The following is a 19,949-nucleotide window of genomic DNA, read 5'->3' on the forward strand; positions in this document are numbered from 1 at the left end:
GGCACTTGGGCCTTTGGGGAGAGGGGCCTCCCATCAGGCTCGGGACTAGCGATGGAAGGCACCCCCTTCCTCTCCCTGCTGGGGCCTGTGGGCAGTTGGGCCTTGCCTGCCAGAAAAGAAGATGTGATCCTCCTAGGGAGGATCCTGATGGTGATTCAACAGTAAGTGTCTAAAAGCTTTTAGTGGACACATTAGGGTAGAAGAAATATGTCACTGCTAAATGGTGACTTTATTAGGGGCAGGGCTGGGCTTGGAGTATTTCTGTGGGCCCAGCATCAGATCCAGGGCCTGTCAGGCGACAGAAACTTGATGGAACTTTGGCAGAGTGGCTAAGGAGAATAACTCCGCTTGTCTGTATGGTTTTGAAGGCAAGTCACTGAGGAAGGAAGGGACCTGGAGAGGCGTGTCACCTGTGTGGGTGCATGCACTTGGGCTGGGAGCTCTCCGATCCTTTCCCACAAAGCTCCAGAGATGCCTGTGTGGTCAGTCCCAAACCTGGCTGTGTTTTCACCCCTCTCTGAAATACAGTGCCAAGAAGGGCCTAGTCACCTAAGCCTCAGGGGAAGAGACAAGTAAGGAAGCGGTGATGGTGTTAATAACAGTGGCGATGTTTTGAATTCCTACTGTCAAGATCTTATGTGTGTGTGCGCATGCACATGTTTGTATGTGTGTGGGTGTGCGTGCATGCACAGACCGGAGGTCAAACCCGGGAGCTGTTGACTTGGTTTTATTGAGACACCCTCTGTCACCAGGACCTGAGACTGCTGAGTGAGCTGGCTGGCTAGCCTCAGCCTCCTCAGTGCTGGCATGACAAGCTTGTGCCACCATGCCTAGCTTTTTCCCTGGGTGTTGGGAATTCGACTCAGGTCCACCCGGTTAGTACAGCAAACACTTTGCCAACTGAGCCATCTTCCTCCCAGCCCCTGTATCAAGATCTTGACTTTATTTCATTTCTATTTCAGCACAGTGATCCTTTTAGTGTCAAAAGATAACTTTTTTCCCATTCCCATGCATTAATTCTTTGCAGCCCCAGGACCCGAGTTCAGAGGTTAGGGTTGTTACCAGGGTGCTGGCTTTTTGATTTCTCTAGCCTGCCAGGAGGTGGCCTTTCAGGAGCTCAGCCGTGCTTTGAATATCAGGGACAGGGACAACTTAGCCATCTTGCATTGAACAGGGTCTGAGACCTTTCCGGAGCCTAGAGTGCCTGTCTGGCTGTAGTTGGCATATGCCCCAGAACCGCTGTCCTGCAAAGGCTGAATGACCTCAGATTCACCACTGCCAGAGCCAGAGGACTGCCAGGGCTCGCCTTGGAAGCTGGGAGCAAAGCCCTGTAATTACTGTGTTTGGTCAGTGAAGCAGATGCTAGAGGAAATGGAGATGGGTACGGGGTTTGGGCCAGACATCATCCCAAGGTGACAGGTGGAAGTTTGCCTTCGAGGGTCTCCGCAACCGGGCTGCAATCTAGATTGTTCTAAAAAAAAATGATAACTTGGAAAATCAGTTCCGGAGAGCCACACCCCTTGCCCCATATCTCCAGAGGGTGTGGCAGGGTAGCTTTTAGGGAGTAGCTGCCACCTAGATCGGGCCGGTCCTGCCTGGTGTCATTTGCCAGCTGAATGACCTTGGGCTACTTGCCCGAGCACTCTAGGCCTCTGTTCCCTTATCTGAAAAATGGGACTAAGCAGTCCCCTCCTCTCTGGAAGCAGAGAGAAGTGTCAGGAGGCTGATGTGTGACTCTTGATGTCTAAGGGGAAGATCCTTTGCCAGCGCTGGGCAGCTGGGCCAGGAAAGAAAAGGAATCTCGTGTAAGTCTCAACCTCGGTTTCTCCACTGCGGACTGGATCCTTCCTTCGTTTGGGTCTGGTTGGCCTCAGAGCCTGTTTCTCTGGTCCAGGCTGGGCCATGTCCACTCAACCCATCATCTACCTCCAGACCTCACTCACGGCACGCTCCCAGGCCCGCTGACCTTCTCGGCCGTGCTGCCATTGACGGCTGGCTTAGTGTTGATCATCCCTCCTGCAATCACCTACCAGCCTGGCCCTTCCAAGCCCCGCTTCTCATGGGACCTTTTTTTGTGAGTTTCTACCTGACTGCCTAGCCCAGGCAAGACAGGAAGGTGTATGGTCTCTGCTTCCAAACAGAGGAAACTGTCTCAGACAGGGAAGGAGCCTGCCCTGTGTTGTACAGTGGTGCAGAGCTCCATGCTGCAGGGTCGGCCTCTGACTTAGGAAGTCACCGCTCGTGTTCAGGGTGTCTTGTCCGACTCGAACCTAGTGTCGGTCTGGAGACCCAGGTTGGATTTTTCCAGTAGAAGGCCAGCTGCTGTACAACCAACCCCTCAGCTCCCAGGGTCGGGTCAGAAGAGAAGCTGGGGGGACTCCTTCCCTGCCTCTGTGCCTCCGTCCCCATCTGGGTACCTGTTCTTTGTACCGTCTAAGCCCCCCCTGAACAGGCAGGAAGTGGTTTGAGTTGTACTGCCCCCAGACTGTGATCACTGGTCACTTGTGGGGGTGGCGAGCGTTGACATGTTTTTCTCACCTCTCTGTGAGAAGGGGCATTGCAGGCGGGGGTGGGGGGTGGGGAGGAAGCAAGTATGAAACCCTCTGGGCTGTTTCCTCTGCACTGTGGCCTTGCGTTGGTGGGGAGCTTCCCCGAGATGCTGCTGGGTCAGGCCACCTGTTCACTGGTTGCAGAAAGCTCGGGGAAGCCTGGGCTCTGAGACCCAGGCTGGGCAACTCCGTCAGGGAGAAGCTGGTGGGGTTCCCCCCGGCAACAGGAACCCTAGGAAGGAGCCTAGGTGTGTGTGAGTCCCATCACTGGGGCTTGTTCCCACTGCCTGCCCCCAGAGCACACACAAGTGCCACTTCTTATCCTAGACAAATTGATGGTGGTGGCCAGGTGGGCTCCTGCTACCTTGGCTAGTGCTAGGTGTGGACCCCGAGGTCCATGGGCAAAGCATACTGTCTCTGTCCCTGCTGCAGGGAACAGACCTCTGTCCACAGAGCCTGGGAGGTGATGAGCAGGAGGTCTGGGTTGGGATGGTAGCAGGAGGGTGAGTGGGTGCCCATGCATGCTTGTGAAGCCAGCTCTGATTCATGTTCCATGTGTGACTCCAGGATCAGTGCCGTCAGGCCTGAGCAATTCCTTGATATTCGTGGCACTGTGGTTTTGTTTTTTTTTTTGAGATGGGATTATACAGCCTTGCTGTGCATCTTGTCATACAGCCTAGGCTGCCTGGTCTTTGGGTTCTTCTGCTCCAGGTTCCTGGATTCTGGGGTTCTTGGCGTGTGCCTAGACAATTTCTTGGTTTTCAAAAGTGCAAAGCTGATAAATAGATAGGTTTGTTTTGGTGCCTGGGTCACTGGGGGGAGGGGGGTGTAACTCCCCCTGTCACAGTGTGGGCTAGTGGCTCCCTCCTAGCTCTGGAGTTCTCTCTCTCTCTCTCTCTCTCTCTCTCTCTCTCTCTCTCTCTCTCTCTCTCTCTCTCTCTCTCTCTCTCTCTCTCTCTGTATTCCTTGAGGCTAAGGCTGAGACCAGCTGGACTGGGTTCACTGACTGGATCTTGTTTCTTATTCTTACGGGTGCGGGGGGTGGTGGTCCTTTGAGGGATGATGGAAGTGACTCTCTGTCTCCCACCTCTGCTCCACAGAACCAGGGACAACCACTAAAGGGAAATCGTACACCGGCCTGGGCAAGAAGTCCCGGCTGATGAAGACAGTGCAGACCATGAAGAGCCACAGCAACTACCAAGATTGCTCGGCCCTGAGACCACATGTCCCACACTCGAGCTATGGCACCTACGTCACGCTGGCCCCCAAAGTCCTGGTGTTCCCTGTTTTTGTGCAGGTGAGCCTGTGGCATGCCCCAGGGTTCTCTCGGGAGGAAGTGAGGACAGGCAGGGGCCTTGGTTCCAGAACTGAGGGCGGCGCCTCATTGAGGATCCAGGGCTCCCTTTGGGGACAGAGAACTGGCTTCGTATTGTGGAGATGATCAGGGAAGCCCATGAGGGAGCCCCCTCTTTTCCTCCCAGCCTCCTCATCCTCTGGGGCTGGGAAAGGGGTGACGCAAAGTCAGCCAGTGCCATCGGCGGCCTCATCCACGGGAGTTAATGTTTGAAACGGACTGAGGGAGAGCTTCTGTGGCTGGTCGCCTTGCTCAGGCACACACACGTCCGGCCAGCAATCCGCCACGCAGGAGTCACACACCTCTTCCCTTTCCCCTCTCACTTCTCCATGTCTCTCCTTCTTTCCCTCTTCCTGTCCTGACTTTGCCAGCTTACAAAGTCTTGGGTTCCATTATGGCGTTTTCAAACACAATTTGTTTTTCTCTGTCCTTCCCCGATCCTCTCCTCCCACACCCTGACCCCCAATACTTTCCTGCCGTCGTAACCTCTTTCCCACCTCCATGCCCTGCATGTTCTGTTCCCCTCTTTCCTCAGCAGCTCTTTTCCCCTCTTGTGGTTCCTTTTCTGGTTATGTGACCCACACCTACACCCACATGTGTATATATAACAAAAGCATTTGAAGTTCGATTCCGCATATGAGAAAGCATGTACTCTATTTGTCTTTCTCAGTTTGGACTAGCTCACTTAATATGTTTTCTAGATCTGTCCATTTTCCTGCAAATACTGTAATGTCATTTTTTAAGTGTCTGAATAAAATTCATTGCACATATATACCACATTTTCAACATGAGGATTTTTTAAAATTGACACATAATTACCATATGACCTACCCATACCACTTCTGAACACATGTCCAAAGGGCTCTCTATCCTAGACAGAGATCCTTGCACATGTGTGTTTTGTTTATTGCTGCTGTCGTCACCATACCGAGGAATTGGAAGCAGCTTAGGCAGCTGGTGACTAGGGATTGAAAATGCACTGTGTGTCTTTCCTCTCAAGTCTTCGGTGGTGCTCTCATTCGGATGTCGCTTCCATGAACATTTTAAATATAAAAAGCTCTTCTTTCCTGCCACGTTGCTCCCTCCCTTGCCTTGTCGGGCTGGGGACCACGCTCACGGCTTTGTTCCTGTTGTCCCGCACTGCCACCGAGCCGGACCCACAACCCTTGGCTCTTTCGACAGGCGTTCACTATGTAGCTCAGGGTGGCCGAACTCACCATCCCCGCCCCCCCCCCCCTCCCCAGTATCCCGAGGACTGGAATTAAAGATGCATATCGCCTGCCTGGTTATTTTTGGTTTTGTCTTAATTTTTGTTACAAATTAAGGCTAACCAGCTGGCCCTGTCCGGGCAGGTGCCCATTGCCAAGCCTGACAACCTGAGTTTGATCCCTGGGACCCACGTGGTGAAAGGAAAGAACCGACTTCTACAAGTTCTCCTTTTACTTCCATACCTGTGCTGTGCCTGCTCCACATGTACGTGTGTGTGTGTGTGTGTGTGTGTGTGCCTGCTCCCACATATACCTATGTGTGTATGTGCATACACACATAAATAAATATAGTACAATTTTTTAAATTTAAATTAGGTTTAGAGTTTTGTTTGTTGTTTTTTGAGAGAGGGTCTCTATGGAGCCCTGACTCTTCTGGACCTCACTATGTAGACCAGGTTCACCTCGAATTCACAAAGATCCACTTGTCTCTGCCTCCTGAGTGCTGGGCTTAAAGGCGTGCGCCACCACACACCACCACACCCAGTTTAAATTAGTTTTTAGAATTATAAAAACTGAAAATGTTTAAATTGTGGGGTATTCAAGTTGGGCGGTGGTGGCGCACACCTTTAGTCCCAGCACTTGGGAGGCAGAGGCAGGCGAATCTCTGTGAGTTGAGGCCAGCCTGGTCTACAGAGGGAGTTCCAGAACAGCCAGAACTACACAGAGAGACCCTGTCTCAAATAAATAAATAAATACATAGAAAAGAAAAAAGAAAAAGAAATAATCAAGATTTTTAAAAATGGCATAACACTTACACGTGCAAAACAAAGAACTGGAGAATGAATACCTATCAAGACAAAAGAGCAGCCAGCAGCTGTCCATTCAGGAGCCGTCTCGCCCCTTCCTTACTGTGGAGCGCTCCCTTCCCACCAGTGACCACCCCACCCCCACCCCCACCCCACCCGCCTGGCTTGCTGACCGGACTTGCTTTGCTTTCCATCAGTTTTCTCGTCTGTTCCTGAATCCCTGAGCGGTCTCATTTAGCCCCTTTTTGAAGCCCCGCCCCTGCTGGAGTGCACAGTTGGTACTTGTCTCATTATCTTTCTACAGCCCCTTGCTTGAGGTCAAGGGACTCTGGGGTCATGCGATAAACATACATTCTCAGGTGCTTCCGGGTGGTCAGCCAGCGTCGGGGTGTCTCTCCGAGCTAGGCTGGACAGGGTGGTGGGATGAGGGGTCTGAGTGGGTCGGGGTGTGCTCTCCGAGCTAGGCTGGACACGGTGGTGGGATGAGGGGTCTGAGTGGGAATTGGCTGCTGGGGAAACTGGACGAAGGTGAAGGAGTCAGTTTGCTCAGCTTGGGACCTGAGCAGGGCAGGGAGGGACCCACTTGGCCTTGAAGAGACTGGAGTGGCCAAGTCTCTTGGCATAGGGCCCTCAAGATCCCTCCTGGGCCCGACAGTGGAGACTTTCCTGTGAGGCATACAGAGGACAGAGGAGGGCTGGGAGGGCCTCGGAGCCTGGTGTGGGGGCGGGCATCAGGGGAGGTCTGCAGAGGCTCTGAGCTTGTGGCTGAACTTCCTGTAGAGAGAGCAGCTCTTTTGGTCAGGCCTGGCTGCGCGGGGCTGGAGCAGAGTCTTTCTGTTTCCATGGTGGGTGTGAGGGGTGCGTGGGGTCAGGGGCAGGAGGAGGGGGGCGGGCAGTCTTGTCTTCTCCCTCTGCAAGAGAGTTCTCTGATCTGGCTTTGGCAAGCTGCCCCTTGCACTCCCACTCAGCGTGATTGGTTTTCAGCCCCTAGATCTCTGTAACCCCGCCCGGACTCTCCTGCTGTCTGAGGAGCTGCTGCTGTATGAGGGCAGGAACAAGGCTTCCCAGGTAAGACGCGCCCAGCCTGGCTGGCTTTCCCGCTGGACTTCCTTGCCCATTCATTAGGCCCCTCATTTTCTCTCTACAACCTCAGGGTGGAGACCTGAAACTTGTTCCAAAAGCCTTACCAAGTGGTCACCCAGCTTTTGCTTGCCCACTGGTTACTGTGATGATCTCACTGCCTCTGAGGGTTGGTCACTGATATGGTCAAAACGTACCTCTAGCCCCTAAAGACACCTCACTGTTTATCCTGGACTCCTCTACGGAGGAGAAAGAGGACCGTTTACCCCAGCTGAGAGAAGTGCCCGGAAGATTAAAGTTACTAGCCAAAGAGAGCTATTAGAAGAACGTTGGAGGTTTTCTGTATGAACCCAACCCCAGACCCCCTTCTCAAAGCTCAGCCTATTGGTACCCCTCATAGCCCCTCACCCCCAGCTCCAGCCCTGTGAGCAGAGGTCAGGGGTAGGGCCTGTGTCATTCTTCCTGGGAGCCAGCCTATCTCTAGCTAGGAGAACCTCCCTCACCCTCACAGTTGGCCAGGTCCCAGCTCAGTCCTGGGATGGAAACAGTTTAAGAGGCGTTGGAGCCCTGGGATCTGGCTGTGCTACCAGGAGGTCCTGGGGTGAGGGCAGAGCGCTGGCTGCTGCTCAGGCCCGATGCAGAGCTGATGCAGATCCAGGATGAATGGCTGCTTGGATCTGTGGAAAGATCAGGAAGCTCTGAGGCAGGAAGTCTAGATCTGGCCCCAGCTCTGTTCCTGGCTTCTGGTGACTTCTGCCTTCCCCATCAGTTCTTTCCATCTGAGTAATGGGTTTGTGCACGTCTGAGGCAGAGGGCAGGGTCTGAGGCTGGCCCCTTGCAGCCTCAGGGTCCTGGGCACTCTGTGTGACTGGCACTAACACAGGAAGTTGGCTTGGCTCTTGTTTTGTTGTAAGCAAGCAGATCGGAACACCTATGTTCCAAACCGAGTACTATCTCTTTCACGGGAGCTGCCTGGGGAGACTGTGTGCTTGTCTCTCCCATGCTGATGATTTGTGATTTTTGAGTGTGATAGGACCCTTCGAAGTCTCACTGTGCATGACCCAAGGGAGTAAGATGCTGGAGCAATCAATCATTGAAGATTGACCTGGGTCAGTAGTTCTGTTTGTTGTCTTAGACCAAAGAAAGTTAATGGACGCCAACTCTTCAAAGTATGGAGAGCAGAATGTAAGCTTTACTAAGAAAGATTATAGAACAGTGAAAAATTGAGGAAAAGGAACCTAAATTCCTGAGAGAGAGAGAGAGAGAGAGAGAGAGAGAGAGAGAGAGAGAGAGAGAGAGAGAGAGAGTGTCCCAGGGAAGAAAAATCTGTTGTCTTTCCTTCGTTTAGGTTTTATGGAACAGTGGCAGAAAACTTGACAAAAAGCCAGCGTAGTCTCTGTTGAGGTTGGTTAATTCTCTGGGCTGTCATGGGACAAGCCAATGGAGAGACCACACACTCTATCTATGACTGTCCTCTCGTCCGACCAGGGAGATGGACAGTGGCGTTCCGCTCACACGCCCACCCAGTTATGGGTGATTGAAGCCCCGCTCTGTTTACCTCTGACTTTAGCTTTGACCTCAGCTCTCTGAGTCCTTGGTCACTTGACTTGGCCAGCTACTTTCCAACCTTGCAGGCGTCTCAAGGGCTGCTAACCATGCTAAGCTTCTCTTATTTACAGGATCAGCTTGCGGCTTTACCATGGCAAAGGGTGTTAACTCTATCCCAGCCACCAAGTTACAGTCTTGTGTGGTTACTTCCTTGTTTATGGGGTCGCCTAGAGTGTCTCCTAGGAGGAAGCTTCTTGTTAGAAGCCATCCAGGCTTACAATTTAGTCTGTCACAGTCAGCTGCCTTAGAATCAAGGACACATGGAAGAACAATGGCTTCTTATATAGGTTCTAAGGGGCTCCTGGAGCCAGCAGCCTGCCATAACTGGCCCAGAGCCCCATCTCTCCTCTTGTGTGGCCGGCTTCATTTATCTCATACCCAACCACAAGCCCTGGCCACCGATTTAACTCTTAACCTTTCTTGCATCCCCAGTCTGTGTGTCCACCGTGGCATAGGTGAGCACCCCGCAGCCTTTAGAGAGCCCCTTCCGCTTACTGCCCGCACAGAGCTTAGCTCCTGCACCCCTGGGGTTACTGACATCACTCCTGGACCTCTCTTTGGAGAGCTTTATAAGAGAGTTCAGCCTATCTACCTCCCACTTGTTCCAGTGGGAGAGAAATTCCAACGAGAGATGGGATCTAGGTTGTAAGAGCGAAAAGTCCCTTGGGGCTGGGTTTCGTGCATACGTGTGTGTGTGTGTGTGTGTGTGTGTGTGTGTGTGTGTGTGTGTGTGTTGCAGGTAAGGTGTTCAGGGTCAGAACTGGAGAGTTGTGACTGCATGTTTAGTGGACCCAGAAGAAGCCAGTTAGGGACAGCAGCCACCTGGAATATACTCTTTCCTGTCATGTTCACCATTAAATCCACAAACATTAGGCACTTACTGTATATCCTCACTGCTCATGCATGCTACAGGCAGGATCCCAATCATCCTGCAGCCCCCTCACCCCAGGAGAGGAGAAGCACGATGAAGAAACTGAGGCTCCTGTGACCCGATCCAAGAGTCTCAAGGCTGGTAGAGAATGGAGCAAGGATTAGTGCTTGGTTCTCTGGTTGGGTAATGCTTTCCCTGATCCCTGATGCTTTGGGTATGTTTTTTAAAGACAAAGGAACAAAAGCCAAACTGTAATAACATTTCACTACCACCCCCAACAAACGTACACAGACACACACACACACACACACACACACACACACACACACACACACACACACAGACACACACACACACAGACACACACACACAAATCCTTGCCTCTGCATCTTTGGAGGCTGAGAACTAAAAGATCGAAGGAGGTGGTTTGAGGACAAGAAAATTAAGTGCATCCATTCTCCTCGAAGTAAGATCGCAGCCACACAGGAGTGCTTTGATCTCATCTCATGTTCCTCAAACTGAAAATGGAAAGCCGCTGTCCTGGGCGTTGGGTAGCTCCTGAGAGCTTTAGCACCCTGGAGCCCCCAGGAGTCACAGATTCTAGTTACTTCTGTGTCACTCTCCAGGGAATAACTTTTCCCAAAGTGGTTTCCGAATGAGCACGGCGGCCTCTCTGCACAGTGGAGTCGTTAACTGGAAAGCGCTAAGTAGTTGGGAGCTCTGCATTCCTTGAAGGTGCACCCCATCCCCTCCCCCTCCCCCACTCCCTGCAGCAGCTCTTCTCTGAGCATGCTCATGTTAGCACAAACCGCTCCGCCCCTCCCATCCAGAAGTCACAAATTTGCTGGGTGCATATCCAGATCAAAGTGGCATTTTGTGGTGGCCTTTTTGTTTGTGTGTTGTTTTTGTTTTTCAAGACAGGCTTTCTCTGTGTAGCCCTGGCTGTCCCAGAACTTGCTTTGTAGACCAGGCTGGCCTCGAACTCAGAGATCTGTCTGCCTCTGCCTCCCAAGTGCTGGAATTAATGGCATGTACCGCAACGTCAAGCTCATGGCAGCCTCTTATACATACATCCTGACAACAGCTCTGGTCATTGAGGATTCTTGGCTAGGTCCCAGGAACACTATGAAGCCCAAGATATCACACCCTCACTTTCACACTGACTCATCAGGTTTACCATTAACTAAAGCACCAAGGTTCTTAGGGTCCTTTAGTTAATGGCCTCATGGCCTGGTTCCCAGGAGAAGGCTTTGGTTAGGCCACTTGGAAGAAGTCACCCTGGAGTTGTAAGGGTTCTGTGACTGTCTTGAAACTCTGGGAAATACCTGTGTCCTAGAAACCAGTGAGAGAAAGACTCGAAAGGCCCCGGGTCCAGTGGTGGAAGGCATCAGGTAACTGGGCTGTGGAGATGGGGGTCACTTCTTCATGAACAGTGAGACTCCTGCCTATGAGATGCTGGGGAGCTGGGCTCACAGGCTTTGCTCTGGCATTCTTGCCGTCTGCCTTGCCTCCAGGCCTGTGCCAGCCCTGGCCTTTGCCTGACCGACCTTTGGGGGAAATTTTCTCTCATGCCTTAATCACTTCCTGTCTAGACCATATTCTCAGCTCTGGGAACCAGGCTGGGACCGTGGTCTGGGGCTTTTCTCACCTACTTGTGGCTCCTCCCACGAGTCTTCTATAGTGGGGGGGCCATGCCTTCCCCGCCCCCTTCATTTTCCAGGCTCACAGACTTCCTCTTCCAACCTTTCTCCTGCCAACTTCCCTATGCGTCTGGAAGTAACAGCCAGACCTTCCCTGATTGGGGGGGGGGGGGGTCATGCTTTTGTGGTAACGTGTGGGTTTGCCTAGGACAGCAGCTCCTTGACTTTGCAGGCCCCTCCTCAGACAGTCCCTTACGTCATTCTCCTGAGCATTCCATCATTTTCCTTCCCACACTCACTGAATTCCTTGTCTCGTCTGCTGTGGGTACACCACCACCTCTCTGTCTAATGTGAACCTTAGGAACAGGCAGGCCTGTGGAATGATCCCTAGCTGTGGGGCTGTGGGGCATCACATCACCTGTCTGAGCTGGAAAGGGCGATAACACCGTTGAAGGAGTTACTTACAGGGCGAGCAGGCTCAGCAGCTGGGATGCCGTATGGAGACTGGGCTGGGCAGGGCCCATTATTAAGAGCCCTTCTAGCCAAGAATTCTAGAGCTTTTGTGTTTGGGACTTCTTGGAAGGGGACATAGCCCTGAGATAGCCTACTTAAGAACATCCCTGAATTGTCTCTGTGGTCCTAATTTCTTCCAGCTTCTCTGTTTGCATGGCGCTCAAGATGGCAGGTCGGCCATCTTACATATGCATGTGTATATGTATTTATGTTTGTATGAATACATACATAATGAATACAAGCTCCCACCACATAACCCAGGTTAGCTCAGAGCTCGTGGTGTACCCTGTGATAGCCTGTAACTCTCAATTCTCTTGCTCAGCTACCAGACTGCTGGGATTGTACATGTATACAACCATGGCCGGCTTTTTTTTTTTTTTAATTACAGAAGTGCCGCTGAGAACGTCCTTACATGTTCATGTTTATATATTCTTGTATTTCTGTAGGAAAGCCTCAGAGGTGGGACTGTGGGATCACCTTTAACAGCTTGCTCGCTAAATGTCAGCATGCTGGCTTTTTAAACACGGGTAATAAATCACATACTCACTGTGCCCTTCAAGATGTACCAAGCCCTTCTGGCTGGTTCTTCTTGCTTCAGAAGAGATGGCATGTCAGATTCGGCCCCTCAAAGAGGAATTTTCATAATTAATGATTTATTATTATTATTATTATTATTATTACTATAGAATCTGAAATTGGACTTTATGGCTTTAAGGAAAGGCTACTGTAGGGCAGACAAAGGAAAGAACAGTATAAACCTTAATGGACACAGAGAACCAGGTGGATTTTTCTTTTGAGCATAAAAACATGCTGAGCACATCTGTCAGTTTACCTGTAATGTTTAAAAATAGCCTTTCCTTTGTTTTTGGAGCATAAAGGAGATTAGCAGTTCTGTAGAAGCCTGTATCAGAATGCAAGTAACTGCTGTTTTCTTGAACATTGGTACACTGCAAAAATATCTGCTAGAAATTTGGTAATGTTGCTTGGTGATGCTTCCCCTCGCATTCCAGAGGGCTTGTAGAAGAAGCCTGAAGGAGTCAGATGTGGGGTGGGGCCCGAGTGAGGCTCTTCCAGGTTAGGTGAGCCTGGGGGACTATGGCTATAGAGAGGCCAGCAGAGCTGCCCACTATGAAGGCAAGAACCATTGCTTCTTCTGTTTTGTTTTGTTTTTTCTACTTCGAGTGGGGGGAAGTCTAGAAAACTAAGGGACAAACTGTCCACCCCTCCACTGCAAGGCAGGCCTCTGTCGTGGGTGGGGGTCACACTTCTGGTTCTCCCCGACACAGCACGGGTGTGTTTCCTGGACCTCCAATGGACCTTGTGGCTCCCTGCATCCCGGGGGGACAGCAAAGCGGACAGTTGTGTTTGTTTCTCTTTCCCTGAACAGGTGACACTGTTTGCCTACTCGGACCTGCTGCTCTTCACTAAGGAGGACGAGCCAGGCCGCTGTGACGTCCTGAGAAATCCCCTCTACCTCCAGAGTGTGAAGCTACAGGAAGGTAAAAAAGGGCCTGGACACCCCAGGAGCAGCATGATGTCCAGCTGGGGACTCTCTAGAGACTTGGCTGCCAGTTTCAGTGGGGCGCTGTCGGGTCTGCCCGGGGCTGGCAGATTGTCAGGTGTCGTACCCCAGGCCCACAAGCCTTCTGCTATACCTTGATCTCTGTAGGAGGTGTCTATCCCAGGGAGCTTCCAAGGAGAAGGGTAGAGAGAGCTTTGGACTCTGAGACCTGTGTTAAGCCCCTCGGTTCGGGGTGGCCTTGGGAAAGTGACTTAACTTCTCTGAGCCCGTTTCCTGTAAAGCGCAAACTTCAGAAGGTTGTTGGGTTAAGTGAGGTCATTTCTGTAAAGTGCCTTGCTCTAAGCAGGTTTCCCAAAGAGGTTTCTTGACAGTGGTCTGTGGACACTCCCCTTTTTAGCCAGCTGTGCGGGCCTGCTCAGAGTCTTAGGAAGCTGGAGCATGCCTGAACATCAGCAGCAAGCTGGGAATTTCTAATCCAAAACTTTCCATGGCGCCCTGGCCCACCGGGGACCAGGGAACGGAAAGCCGGCTGGGAGTATCTGTCCAGCGGCGGGCTTTGGCGCCTGAGGTCTCAGCCCAAAGGGGCTCGGTTTCCTCTCCCAGATTATGCAAACAACAACAGACCTGTGTGAGCCCAGGGCAGCAGGGGCACCGGAGGAAAAAATGTTAGCTGCGAAAGAATTCTGTTCTGGCGGGTTTCGCTCCAGAACTTCCTGACTGCTTGCAAAGCCGTCCTGTGTACTTGGTGCCCTGGCCTCCTTGGGAACTGGCCTCCCCATGGGAAGCCCTTCACGGCCCTCCCTCTCTAGCTCTGTCCTGCTCAGGGGCTAGGGTGGCTACTGACAGGAGAGCAAAGGGGGGCCGCTAAGGGGAGAGCAAGACCCCACCCTCAGGGCCAGCTGATGGGGCTGTAGGAAGAGCAGGCCTCTCAGCTTCTTGGGCACTGGCTCTGGCATTCCAGATGGTTCCTCTCTGCCCTCCAGTGAATCTGAGCTTGGCTTCCTGCTACCCTCCCACCTTCCCCTGCGCTCACACACTCACACAACATCACACACTCACACAACATCACACACTCACACAACGTGCTTTCTACAGTCAGCCTGGCTTCCCTGCCCCCCCCCCCCCCCCCCCGCCCAGCTCAGCTGCTCTGGGACCTGGTTAAACTGTATGAGCACCCAGCAGAGCAGTGCTCAGTACCATGCACTAGGTGCCCCAGGACCTGAACCCTGACTGCTGTGCACACTGGAGGTCCAGGGACACAAAGCCCAACCCCCCCACTGGCTCAGCTTCCTGCTAAGTGGAAGGAGGGAAAGAATTAGGGGGAGGTCTGTTTCAGGTGGCTGCCTTTTGGGTGGATCTAGGGTAGAGGGTAGAGAGAGCAGTGGCCGTAGGATTGGGGGCTCAGACATAGGTTCACCGCTGTAACAATATGCTTGTAACCTCTGTGGGCCTTTTCCTTTTTCCCCTTCCTGGTTTCCCTGTGAAGTAAGGATTCAGTCAGCCCTTTGAGTTCCCTCCTGTCTCTGACACCCCTTGGATGGAACCCCCGGGGCTCCTGAGAGAACTTGACCAGTATTCACATCACCCTGCTTCCAGACTGGGGTGTAGAGGTTAGCGCTGGCTGGGTTTCCCTTCCGGGAGCCCTAGGGCCTGGACTTGAAGTTTGAGAGGTTTAGACACACTCTCCTCTACCAGGCAGTGATGTTCATGGTGGGTGGTAAGAGCCTAGAGGTGCAGAGGAGCTCCCCAGAGACTCAGCCGCTTGCAGATGGGGCCTGGGGCTGAGACCGCGTCTGCCGGTAGACGATGGGTCAGCTTCATGAAAGCTGGGGGTCACCTACATGAGAGCTAAGGGTAAGTGACCCAGGCAGCACATCTCAGACAAGGTGGCCATGGACACGAGAGCCTGTGGGGGTGGTATGGAGACGTGGACCTGTACTGGATTTCCTGGGGAGACCACAGGCCTGAGGGGGTTTGCGAGTGACCTCTGAGAACCCTGGAGCGGCTGAGATGGAAGGAAGAGGCTAATTGGCAGGGGCACTCAAGGTGCAGGATCTAGGGCTCAGATTTCTTTCCGGGCATCAAGTGGAGCCTTTGTAGACCCCCGACCCTCCAGCTTCCCTGAGATAGGTTCGTTCCTTGTTCTACCGAAGTCCAGTGGCCCCTTTGGGCAGGGCCTGAGTCAGAGCTGTGGGGCCCCAATGTTCCGAGGCTGGTGCCGTTTCCTGGCCCCTCCCACAAGCCCCGGAGGCCACTGCTACAGCAAGTAAGGCTTTTCAGAGGTCCTTTGGGGTTTGTTAGCTGGAGTGTCTGGTGGCAGAACCGTCTCTAACTAACCAGGGCGTGAGACTCCTAGGTTTCATCTCACTTTCAAGTCGGTGTGTTTGCAGAGTTCAGTGTTGGAGGGGGGGTCAAGAAGTTATTAAAAACAAAAAGGCATCCAGCTTGGCAGGCTGGGGCTGGCAAGTGCTGTTCCCCGGCAGGGCAGAATCCACCCCATTCCTGGGACCAAGGACTCTCTTGTGACTTGTTTGCTAGGGCCCCGGGCTCCACTCAGCCGTATTCCTAGGACTCAGTAGGGAGCATGGCATGCATGCATTAGGTGGCCAACGGATGCTTGTTTTTGTAAACAATGAATGGCTAAGAGGAGACCAGAGTGCTGCCTTAGCTTGGCAGCTGGGGTGCCTCCTCCCCCAGAGCTCCAGATTCGAGGTCACTCCTATGGTGACTGCCTCCTCCTGTCAGCGGCTCCCAAGGTTCATCAGGACTGAATGGCCGCGCGATGGGAACGGGCGGAGAGCTGGTGCTAACAATCGGGACATCTCCGGTCAGCCGGGGGGCCCATTGTGGTCTTTTCCTGCCACGGCTGCCTGCTGGTTTCTCTGCTCTTTGTGTTTCTGCCTCCCTGGCAGCCAGCATCACGCCCACGGTGTGTCTTTCTGGCCTTGCCTGTTCTTAGACATGACCTGGAAATGTCTATCTGACTCATGGGCTCTCCAGGCACATTGGGGAGCCGGGATCCCAGAGTGGAAACTCAGCTGCCTCAGCTCCAGCTGCTGGAATGCTTGCTTGACACTTTCTAAGGTGTCCTCCATGGCTACCTCAGTTCTGGCCACCGCAGTGAGAGCTGTGGAAGAGGCCTCTCCACTCTGGAGCTCCTGGCCGGCTGGAATCACAGACCTGTGATATAGATTGATTAGGAGCCCTGGATTCAGATCTCAGCTCTGACGCTTACTGTCTATGAAGTTTGCTGTGCCTCCCTGGCCCTGCCTTTGTATGTGGAGAATGCAGACTAGAGTTCTCTGGGTCTGCCTCTACCAGTGGAGAAGGTGGGGTGAATCTCAAACCACCAGTAAGTTGTTCTCTGGGTAAATGATGGATGGGGAGACCCCGGGCGGGGAAGCCTTCTCTGGCCTCCACCTAGCCCATGACTAGGGAACCTCCGGCGGCGGCAGCGGCGGCGGCGGCGGCATGGTCTATGCATTACATAGTGGGAAATAAGGCCCACCCTGGAACTAAAGACTCCCTGATGGATTCCAAAATGGCAGAGGCAGTGAGTGTGGTTCAAGGAGAACCCCCACGTACGCTGTCTCGGCGTCCCTCTCTTCGCGCAGGGCAGGGGTTCCCTCTGCAGTCTTCTCCAGAGCTGCAGACACTCCTCCTTGGCACCCTCGGCTCCCCCAGTTCGTCGTTGTTCTTTGATGAGGCTCTGAGTCACGCCCGAGCACGGCTCCCCTTCCATCCCTGCTGTCCTGCCGCAGCCGGCACAAGGGTGTGATGCGGAGGAACGGATGCCAGGGAGAGTTTGCAGCGGCACGGCCATGTTGGAGGGGGCGGGGCTCGTGTCAGAGCACAGAGAAGCTGTCATTCATCAGTGGCTCCGGACACGGGGACTGTCTGACAGTGTGCTTCTCCAACCTCGGCTCCCGCCCCCCCAAGTCTCTTGTCCTTAGTCCCACTCGGTACTTCTAGATCCTCCTCTCCTCTAGTTGCCTGCTCCCCAATCCCAGGTTTCTGTTACTTTCTTACACGGATGGTAGTGGCTCTCCTTTAGACTAGGGTCTGCTAGGAAACGTTTCAGTATGTTTTCCTAAGCAGAAGAACCCCCTCCCCTTGTCTCTGTCTCACCAACACAAGGAATCCACAGAGGCATTGGGATCCAGTTTCTTTTTTTGCCCTTTTTTAATTAAAATTTTTTTCATTCATTTTACATACCAATCAAAGATCCCCCTCTTCCCTCCTCCCGCCCCCAGCCTCCTCCTCCCAACTCCTCCCCACTCAAGAAGGCAAGGCCTCCCATGGGGAGGCACATCCAGTAGAGGCAAGTCCAAGCCCTTCCCCCTGCCCCAAGGCTGCACGAGGTGTCCCATCATAGGCAGTGGGCTCCAAAAGCCTGCTCATGCACCAGGGATGGGTTCTGATCCTACCGCCCGGGGGCCTTCCATGCAGATCAAGCTACACAACTGTCTGGCCATGCATAGGGCCTGGTCCATTCCCATGCAGGCTCCATAGCCATTGATCCAACTTTCATGAGTTCCCACTAGTTTGGTTCGATTGTCTCTGCAGGTTTCCCCATCATGATCCTGATGCCCCTTGCGCATAGAATCCCTCTTCTCTCTCTTTGACTGGACTCCTGGAGCTCTGCCTGGTGTTTAGCTGTGGATCTCTGTATCTGCTTCCATCAATTACTGGAGAGAAGCTCTGTGGTGACAGTTAGGGTGTTCACTGGTCTGATTACTGGGGCAAGCCAGTTCAGTTCAGGCACCCTCTCCACTATTGCTAGTAGCCCAGGCTAGGGTCATCCTTGGGGATTCCTGGGAACTTCCCTAGCACCCAGTTCCTCCCTATCCCCATGATGTCTCCCTCCATCATGGTATCTCTCTCATTGCTTTCCCACTCCCTCCCTGTTCCAGCTCAACTGTCCCGTTCCCTTATGTTCTCTAGGAGTTAGGGGATGGGATCCAGTTTCTTAAACACTATAGATTTCCGAGGCAGGGCTGGCTCCCTCTTCAACCTGTCTCCAAGTGGGGAAAAGTAGAAAGATTTAGTCCAAGTCCAGAGTGAACCTCCATTTACTTATGGGACATTTTTTCCCCTGACTCTGCCTGGGGGCTCCTGCCCCTTGGGGCATGTCCACGCTCTTGCTTGAGGAGGTCTGGTTTCCCCTGGTTGGATCTCTACTCCCTGCACTTTTAGAGCTTGGTTTGATGTGCATTCCGGTTTGACCTTGTAGGCTTCTCTTCGTGACAGACCCTGTCTAGTTTGATGGTTTCTTTGCCTTAAGTATGCACTGAAGAGAGTCCTCCTGGAACCTGGCATTGAGAGGCTTGCTGTGTAGTGGCTGAGTGTGAGCCGTGGAACGGGGCTACAGTTCCCCTTTACTGCCTGGCTGCTGAGTGACTTCATCTCCTGGGCCCTCTGTCCTCACGTGAGCCAGGGATGCTAGGAGCCCTGCCCCCTGGCTGTCAGGAGTGCATACAGAAGCAAGTCCTCTCCCACAGAGCTACTCTGAGCCCTTGAACTGACTGGTGGAAGCATTTGGGGCAGCAGTTGGCCCAAATCACGGGGATACTCCAGGGCCCCTGGCATTTCAAGTGCTTGCTGCTGCTTGTGTTGGGTAGTTGCCTTCCTCAAAAATGACACCCTGCTTGGTAAGGCCAACAGCTGGAAGTGCAGGGGCTTCCCCACCCTCCCAGGCCTATGTCCAGATGTGGCGAGTGTGGCCGAGTCCCCGGGAGAGGCTGAAGTGAGCAGGCAGGTGTCCTGGGGGGCGCTCCTGTTTTTCTCTGCTCCCTGGCACAAGTCCATCCCCATGCCACACTGTCGCCCCCACCTCCCAGCTGTCCCCACCTCCCAGAGCTCCCTTCCTTTCCATCTGGAGTTCTTCAGAAGTGAGACTCTTCCCAAGAAGGGAAGGGGACAGCCCACTGCCCCTCCCTGCTCTTTCCAGTTTTGTAACTGGTTGAGTTTGCCGTCCTAGACCGGCAGAGGCGTCCTGAGCGAGTGCCCTGTGGAAAAGCTGTCTCCCAGGATGCCTAGAGACGGGATTCTTGGAGACTGTCCCTTCTTGACCCCTGCTTCCCTTTGTGAGCAACAAGGCCTACTCAAGATGGCTCCCTGTTGAAGTTCAAAATAGTAAAAGTGGTAGAGTGTTTAAGGCAGTGTTCTCAACCTGTGGGTCTTGACCCCCCAGGGGAGGAATAGCCCTTTTGCATGGATCACATATCAGATATCCTGCATATCAGATATTTACATTATGATTCCTAACAGTAGCAAGATTACAGTTATAAAGCAGCAACAAAAGTTTATGGTTGGGGGTCCTCACAACACAAGGAACTGTATTAAGGGGTTGCGGCATTAGGAAGGTTGAGGACCACTGGTTGAAGAGAAACCCCAGAAGTGTGCTGCTGCCTCTGTGGCAGAGTTCTGGGAAAGAGGAGTCCTCCTGGGATACAGACAGTTCCCTGTACTTGGCCATTAGAGGTCAGAGGGTCTCCTTCTGGGAATGGGGTTCCAGCATTCCCCGGGTCAGGCTGACCTGTAGGCCAGAGCCTTTCAACTGTGCGTGGCTTGGACGGGTGAGTAGGTGGGCTTTGCTTTAGAGACTGCTCTGCTCCTCACACCTGCCGTCTCCTTCCTCTTATTCGGGGAGTCAGCACACACGGTCTCTGGGTGAGATAGCTGCGCTCAGCGAGACTTTGACCGTGTAGCCAATTCTAACGCGAGTCTTCCTTTCTGTCCCCTCCAAAGGTTCTTCAGAAGACTTGAAATTCTGTGTGCTGTACCTGGCAGAGGTGA

General features: G+C 53.0%; 1 protein-coding gene across 12 annotated transcripts in view; it reads left to right on the top strand.

Moving 5' to 3' along the window:
* Rgs3 (regulator of G protein signaling 3) overlaps nt 1-19,949 on the top strand; it is a 142,703-nt gene that overhangs the window by 63,051 nt on the left and 59,703 nt on the right. For all 12 annotated transcript variants that reach the window (XM_076564333.1, XM_076564331.1, XM_042271259.2 and 9 more), the window contains 4 exons: nt 3,650-3,846; nt 6,902-6,985; nt 13,017-13,128; nt 19,902-19,945. In XM_076564333.1, coding sequence (XP_076420448.1) covers nt 3,650-3,846; nt 6,902-6,985; nt 13,017-13,128; nt 19,902-19,945 — 437 coding nt within the window. The remainder of the gene's footprint in view (nt 1-3,649; nt 3,847-6,901; nt 6,986-13,016; nt 13,129-19,901; nt 19,946-19,949) is intronic.

The sequence above is a fragment of the Peromyscus maniculatus genome, chromosome 2 (genome assembly GCF_049852395.1).
Source record: "Peromyscus maniculatus bairdii isolate BWxNUB_F1_BW_parent chromosome 2, HU_Pman_BW_mat_3.1, whole genome shotgun sequence".
NCBI lineage: Eukaryota > Metazoa > Chordata > Mammalia > Rodentia > Cricetidae > Peromyscus > Peromyscus maniculatus.